Raw genomic sequence first — 7,488 nt, 5'->3', positions numbered from 1 at the left:
TTTAAATAAATTTATTGGCATTTAGGTTTACCACTTACCACATATGTTAATCTAAAGCTTAAGTTTTTTTTAACACATACTTCTTACAAACCATAATGATTCAAAATATATGGGGGGAAAAAAAAACAGGGTTTCCATTTGGCATTCTTGCATTTCTGGTGTTACACCACTAGATGGCACTGGTGTTCCAGTCCATGTTATGTGAAGGTAAAACACTGGGCAGTCGGATAATTGCTACAGTAGGCTGATACATCAGAAAGGGGATGCTATCCACGCAGCTGCGTCATAAGTGGGAGCAGGCAGGGCCGTGCAGTGACGATAGGATGATTAATCCCCACAAATCAAATGAAAGAGGTAAACACGGCAGTCTGTACTCCTGGCCCCCGCTGCATTAACGCGTCGGAGAAGAGCCAGATTAATTACGTACTGACAGAGTCCTTATCAGATATAACCCGTCCAGTGTGAACGCTGACACCAGATCAACATGATTAGTCACACATACCTGCATGCACACATACACACACACACACACACACACACACATGCACATACACATGTATTCACATGTACACACAGACAAATGTGTATACACGTACACATACACATACACACACACACATGCAAGTGCACACGCGCACACACTCTTGTCACCGTTGCCAAGGAGATGATGAAACTCTTTTAAGGCCAACTTCTGGTGTTGAGTGAACAGGTTGTTTCTGAATGCGTGTGTGTGTGTGAATGCATGTGTTGTGTGTGTGTGTGTGTGTGTGTGTGTGCGCACATGCACTCTTACAGATGCGTCTTGTGTATTTTTGTGCGTGAACATATGCATTTCTAATATACTTTAGAGCGTGTGTTTGTGTGTACGTGCGTGCATGTCTTTTTTTGAACTTTTGCGTGTGTATACGTGTTTATGCAAATGTGTGTGTGTGTGTGTGTGTGTGTGTGTGTCTGGGCATCACACAACACCCCAGATGTTTAAAAAAAATGAAATGCGTCATTAGCTTTTATATCTGCGTTGAACAAAACAAGCTAAAATGTTTCAAGTGCCATAACAGGGGATCATGAAGCGCTGTGTGGGCAGAGCAGTTTCACAAGAGCACAAACATCATCCAGCCTGATGGTCCTGTAACACTCTGTCGCTTGATCCTTTCCAAAGAGCCGGTCCCTGGCACTTTCCATTATTACAGTCTAAACTACAGAGCTCAGACAGACAGACAGACAGACAGACAGACCGAGCCATCACTACGAGCTACTTTTTAAATTACACCCTGAACAAGGGTTTTTTTTTTTTTTTTTCCCTTTTTAGATTAAAAATACATGAAGTGTAGGTCCCCAGCTGTGGATGACAATTATTCATCTTATTTACCGTGTGGTGCTTCTTTTTTTTCTTTTTTTTTTGGGGGGGGGGGCATTCCAAATCCTTTCACTTCCAATTAAACACGGTGTGCTTGTAGAAACCTTCAATTACTTTGTCGGCCTTCTGCATGTGCTTTGGAAAAGTGGTTCTGGATGACGGCGTTTGGCGAATGATTATATGTAAATGCGTCCCTGGTGACAGCTGTTTGTCTGTCTTTGCTCTGTTGCCCCTGGTGACAGCTGTTTGTCTGTCTTTGCTCTGTTGCCCCTGGTGCAGAGGACATCTTCCCATGCAAGGATTGTGGGATCTGGTATCGGAGCGAGCGGAACCTGCAGGCCCATCTGATGTATTACTGCGCCAGCCGACAGAAGCAACAGGCCACTGGGTCGCCGCCCCGGGACAAGCCCAAAGAGTCCTACCCCAATGAGAGAGTGTGTCCCTTCCCTCAGTGTAACAAGAGCTGCCCCAGCGCCAGTTCCTTAGAGATCCACATGAGAACTCACAGTGGTGAGAGCCCTATCTCTCCCTCTTACTGTCCAGTTTCTCTCACTCTCTCTCTCTCTGTTTCTCTGTTTTCTTTTTTCACTTAGTCTCTCTGTTCTCTCATATCTCTCAATGTTTCACATAGTCACTGCCTTTTGCATGGTAATTGTGCCTTCTGTCTCACCAGCTACCTCACACTTTCTCTCTCTCTCTCTCTCTCTCTCTTTTCTGTTGTAATTTTGATTTAGATTTACTTTTATATTTATAATTTAGAGGTGTCCTGACTTTTCTGACCTGACCCAAACTCTGTGTGTGTGTGTGTGTGTGTGTGTGTGTGTGTGTGTCTGTGTGTGTATGTTTGTCTGTGTGTGTATGTGTGTGTGTGTGTGTGTGTGTGTGTGTGTGTGTATGTGTGTGTGTGTGTTTGGGTGTGTGGTCCCTCTCTCAGGTGAGCGTCCATTTGTTTGCCTGATCTGCCTGTCTGCTTTCACCACTAAAGCGAACTGTGAGCGGCATTTGAAGGTACACACGGACACTCTGAACGGTGTGTGTCATGGCTGTGGTTTCATCTCCACCACTCGAGATATCCTCTACAGCCACCTAGTCACCTCCCACATGGTGTGTCAGCCGGGGTCTCGTTCTGAGGTCTACTCTCCCGGACCTGGCTTACCCAAACTGCCTCTGACCACAGGTAACCACACCCCCAACAACCTGACTACCAATAGCCGTTCTGTTCTGAGTTTCCCCAACAACAGTGTCCCTAACAACACTGTAGTCATGTATTGATGTCAGGAACAGATCTGGATCATAGCTCTATTGTCTAAATGGAACTTTAAGTCATAGCCGTAATTGGCCTGTGGTTCCATTTTTTTTTTTTAACTAGAAGTGTGTTGGTATTTATTTGTTTAAAAAAAATTGGAAACGGGGTTAAAAAAGTAAGCTCTTGCTGTCACATTTTCAATTCAAACTTTAATTCGCCTCAGTCTGTGTTGTTTTTAATCATCATTTAAGACCTTTGACTCCTTACCATTTGTATAATCATTTATAGATTTTGATTCTGTACTTTGAACCACTCATCTATTTTTCCTGTTGCAAATATCCCAAATTTTTGATTAAATTTTGTTATCTCTTATATTGTGAATATCAGTCAATTAGAAATTGGGAACATAGCAATAAGCACAAACATATATGTTCTAGGCGTAAATATTCTAATATTCAAGAAAAAATGGTTTTAAACCCCCTTTCAGAAAGAATAATTTGGGAACAATTGGTAAAAAAAAAAAAAAAGAAAAGAAAACAAACAACAAACATTAACCATGATGCGCTTCAAATTAGAGGGGATCCTGAACTAGCGTTTATTTTAACCCTCCTTTCTGTCTTGTGATGTGTGTGCCATAACAGGTCTGAGCCCTGGAGACTCAGGCATAGTGCTGAAGTGTCAGGTCTGTGGCTTCTCCGCGGAGACGCCTGCCCTCCTGCAACAGCACGTTCACACTCACCTGGAAGTGCGTGTACCTGCAGAGAGGAGTCCCACCCCACGCCAGAGCAACCCTTCCTTAGCCGAACAAGCTGAACCCCAGGACAAGGAGCGTGCCGCTTCTGTGCCCCGCCCAGACTCCTCCAGCCCAGGGGCTAATGGCAGCTCCGCCACCTCCCAAGGCTGTAGCCCTTCAGAGCAGGTTCCTCCTGCCCAGCTGAGGATAAAAGAGGAGCCGCGTTCAGACTCCGACAATGAAGGACCAGATATTAGGCGGGAGGAGGACCGCCACAGCAACGCTGCTGACGCTGCCTCCTCTCAGCCTGCTTCTCCTAAGAGCCCATTGGCTGTCACGGTGAAGGCAGAGCCAGCAAGCCCCACCCCTGGTTCCAGCCCTGTGCATCTGGGCTCAGGTGGGTCTGTTTTGCCTGGCGGGGCTGTGTTCCTGCCCCAGTACATGTTTGGCTCAGAAACGGCAATTATGCCCCAAGCGTCTGAGATCCTGGCTAAGATGTCAGAGATGGTGCACAGCCGGCTAAAGCAGGGCCAAGCTCCAGCTCCAGGGCAGCAGGGGTTTTATCCAGCTAGCTCTCCTGCCAGTCTCCACAAGGGGGCGACTTGCTATGAATGTGACATCACCTTCAACAACATCAACAACTTTTATGTCCATAAAAGGCTGTATTGCTCCAGCAGGCACCAGCAGGGTGAAACAGCTAGCTTAGCAAAGGAGGGGGCAGGGACTGCAGCTCCCTCTGCAGGATGTGGTGCCTCCTCTCCAAGTGCACCAGCTAGTCGTGCTGCCTCAGCTTCTCCCAGCTCCTCAGACCCAACACAGGGGGTGACAGCCTCAGAAACCAGGCTGGTGGAGGTGAAGAGTGAGACGCCGGGACCAAAGGATGGGACCAGCTCCTCTTCCTCAGAGGGTGAAGGGGGAGGAGGAGGAGGAGGGAGGGCGAGCGAGGGCAGCCAGAGTCCCAGCGGTTCGGCCGAGGACGCTGATGACGACCCCACCCGCACCTTCTGCCAGGCGTGCAACATCCGCTTCAGCCGTCACGAGAACTACATGGTGCACAAACGCTTCTACTGCGCCTCGCGGCATGATCCCTCCAATCAGCGGCCCCATGCCGGGAAGCCAGCGTTTCTGCCTCAGCCTATCCGCACACGCAAGCGCAAGAAGATGTACGAGATCCACATGGCGCGAAACGAAGCTTTGGCCAATGCTACCACGCTGCCTGTGGTGAAGCAAGAGGGCGCGGCCACATCCGCGGCATCCCCTCTGGCCTTGGTGTCGGTTTCCGTCCCTGCCCGTGATGCCAGTCCGGACAGTGATGGCCCCATCGACCTGAGCAAGAGACCTCGTGTAAGGGAGAGTCCACGCGGGAGCAGCCTCCCCGCGCTTCCCCTCACAGACTACCACAAGTGCACGGCCTGCAGTATCAGCTTCAACAGCATTGAGAACTATCTGGCCCACAAGACCTACTACTGCCCCGCTACCACCCTACAACCCCACACGCTGGAGCAGTTGCAAAGGCTTAAGAGGCCTGCATCCACATCGCCAAAGAGCCGTGCCGTGGACCTCCATCCGGATACCAAGGCGCTCCAACCGGGAAAGGGCGCTGCATTGCCTCACCCGGCTTCCCTTCCCAGCGGCCCTCACACCACCCCTCCTCCTCACACCGTACCCGGTGCTGGAGTGAAGCCCCCAAGCACTCCACCGGTGGTCTGCCCCTACTGCCCTCCCAATCGTCCGGTGACTGGCGACTTGATGGAGCATTTCCGGAGCACTCATGGCCTGGTGATGGCCTTACAGCAGCAACAGCAGCATCCCGAGGTTCAGCCTGGCATCACCAGTCGCAGCCCTAGTCTCAGTCCGCGTGACTCTGCGCCACCCACGCCTCCCAGACCGGGGCCCCGGCCTCGCGCCGACAGCGTGAACGGGCGGAGCCGGAAGGACCCTTCTTCCCCCTCGTCTCCCCTCCTCAACGGGAGTCCCCAAGGGCTGCACGTTGGAGGCGTCTCCTCTCCAAAAGCTGCTCCTCCAGCTGTGTCGCCCTCTAGTTCGCTCCCTCTGACTGTGTCACCTGTGCCTGAGGCCTTGAGAGATGCAGGTGTGCTTGGCCACACCCCTACGCCCGCGCAGCCCTCCGAAAAAAACCCCGGCCTGGTGCTCAGCCACGCTCAAGTAGCCCCGGCCGTACCCAAGACACCCCTGGTGTCCCCCCTGCAGAACGGAAACACCCGCTACTGTCGGCTGTGCAACATCAAATTTAGCAGCCTGTCCACGTTCATAGCCCACAAAAAGTACTACTGCTCCTCTCACAGTGCCGAGCATGTCAAGTGAGCCTCCTCTGGGCACACGCCGTTACAACCACACCCAAGCCTCTCATATCGACAAGAGCTGATCACAGCATCACCCGGATCCAATCTGGACAGTGTATGAAAGCGGAACTGTTACTAGCCAGATGCCGGGTTGCCGCGCAGATCCCTGCTGTCCTTGGTTTGTTGTTACTATGGTAACTTATTACTCATTATGGGTCAAGTTTGTATTACACTAAGAGAGATGTCGTGCTACCTGCACACATAGACACGTGTGCCCAACCGAACCCTACCCAGAAACCTCTGCCCCACTTCCTCCCTCTCAGCCTCCCAAACTCATTCTTCACCTCCTTAGTTTTTACATACTTATGATATCTGCTGATGTGACCTGTTGATTCTGCATATATTCCCTTGAATTAGCTGTGCAGGTTTTATTTTAATCAGTCACGTTTTGATAATGTTGATGTCAATCTTGATCACTTGTCCACGATAAATTGTATGTTTTCTGAGCCATTGATATTTGTGATCAGACACTGTTTGGGCAATTCTGCCCCCTTGTGAAAATGTGTGAATCTTCAGGCCTCTCTCGAAGTTGTGTTTTGACAAGAAAAAAAAAAAAATCCAAACACTGACTCGAGTTTTAAACCTTGAGTTTGCAGACTTCTTTGGCTAAATACAAAAAAAAGTGTCACAAGGTTTACCAATTACAGATGAAAAAATTTCAAGCAAGGAAAACCATAACTTATGTGTCATTGGAGAACTCCTCCTGTATTTCACGTTAAGAGAATACTACCTATTATCTTTGAAAAAGATTTGTATGTTTCTTTGTTCATCGTTTTTTTTTTTTTGTTGTTTGTTTGTTAGTTTGTTTTCGTACTGTTCAAAGGAACCATTTCAGTCTTGATGTGTTGTATATGTCTGGCGAATATTTCATGTCTGAATTTCACAGTAATCACTGGGACAGACTAAACTTTGATAGTTTAACTTTTGTTTCCACTTCCAGTTTTTTTTTCCCCAAATATGGCTTTACCGTAATTGTGCATATGGAAAGCAGAAAGGGGCATAGTGTCCTTTATACGTTATAGCACATTAGACCACTGGTGCATTAAAGGTCCTTATAAAGGAGTGTTTATGGGCATTGTAGATGCAGACTGAAGAAAGGCTTATGCAGAAGTAGAGCCCACTTGACTGCCTCTGGCAAGCCACACCTTTCCTGTCTGACTTAGGATAATAAAATAAAGGAGAAGGCTATGACATCATCAGCTGAAGCTATGGAACCTTTTGGTGAATTCATTAGAATATTTGGTTCCTGGAATCAGTACATTCTAATGGAGGGGTGGTAGCTTCCTTTAGAAATGGTCTTCTCCTTTATTTGTGGTCCTGGATCCTTATTGACAGTTCACTTTTTTTTCACCTCCCATCACTATTGTCCTGCTGAAAATTTACTGTGCATAAAATGATACAAATACACTTTAATTTTAGAAAATATGACTATTTATGTTTATTTGTTGTTTTTAAAAGGTCCAGCTATGAAGTAAAAACACTGAAAATGTACGTCAGAGCGTCAGAGGCGAGTGCAAATTATTTTATGCCAAATACCAAAAGCTACTGAAAGCACGGGAGAGAAATTGGCTCACATGGAGTAAGACTTGCTTGCCTGTTTCACCATCGCCCCCCCCCCCCCCCCCGCCCCCCGACGACTCAGTCATCACTAATTTGTACCTGTGAGTGTCTATCCATGGAAAGGAACAGTAACTTGCGGTTCTTCCCTTACTGACAGGCTATCAACATAAAGCCTTACCCTGGTCTGTGCTCTACATGTCTATATACAGTGGGGTCTTTTTTTTCCGCC

At 48.1% G+C, this 7,488-nt stretch overlaps 1 protein-coding gene across 1 annotated transcript in view; it reads left to right on the top strand.

Moving 5' to 3' along the window:
• The window catches only part of zfpm1 (zinc finger protein, FOG family member 1), a 74,613-nt gene extending 67,523 nt beyond the window's left edge, over window positions 1-7,090 (top strand). The window contains exons 7-9 of the mRNA XM_030790795.1: window positions 1,637-1,867; window positions 2,292-2,534; window positions 3,245-7,090. Coding sequence (XP_030646655.1) covers window positions 1,637-1,867; window positions 2,292-2,534; window positions 3,245-5,661 — 2,891 coding nt within the window. The 3' untranslated portion in view covers window positions 5,662-7,090. The remainder of the gene's footprint in view (window positions 1-1,636; window positions 1,868-2,291; window positions 2,535-3,244) is intronic.
• The last annotated feature ends 398 nt before the right edge of the window (window positions 7,091-7,488 follow it).

The sequence above is a fragment of the Chanos chanos genome, chromosome 13 (assembly GCF_902362185.1).
Source record: "Chanos chanos chromosome 13, fChaCha1.1, whole genome shotgun sequence".
Classification (NCBI taxonomy): domain Eukaryota; kingdom Metazoa; phylum Chordata; class Actinopteri; order Gonorynchiformes; family Chanidae; genus Chanos; species Chanos chanos.
The sequence above is the reverse complement of the archived record's forward strand: the minus strand, read 5'-3'. Positions and strand labels throughout refer to the sequence as shown.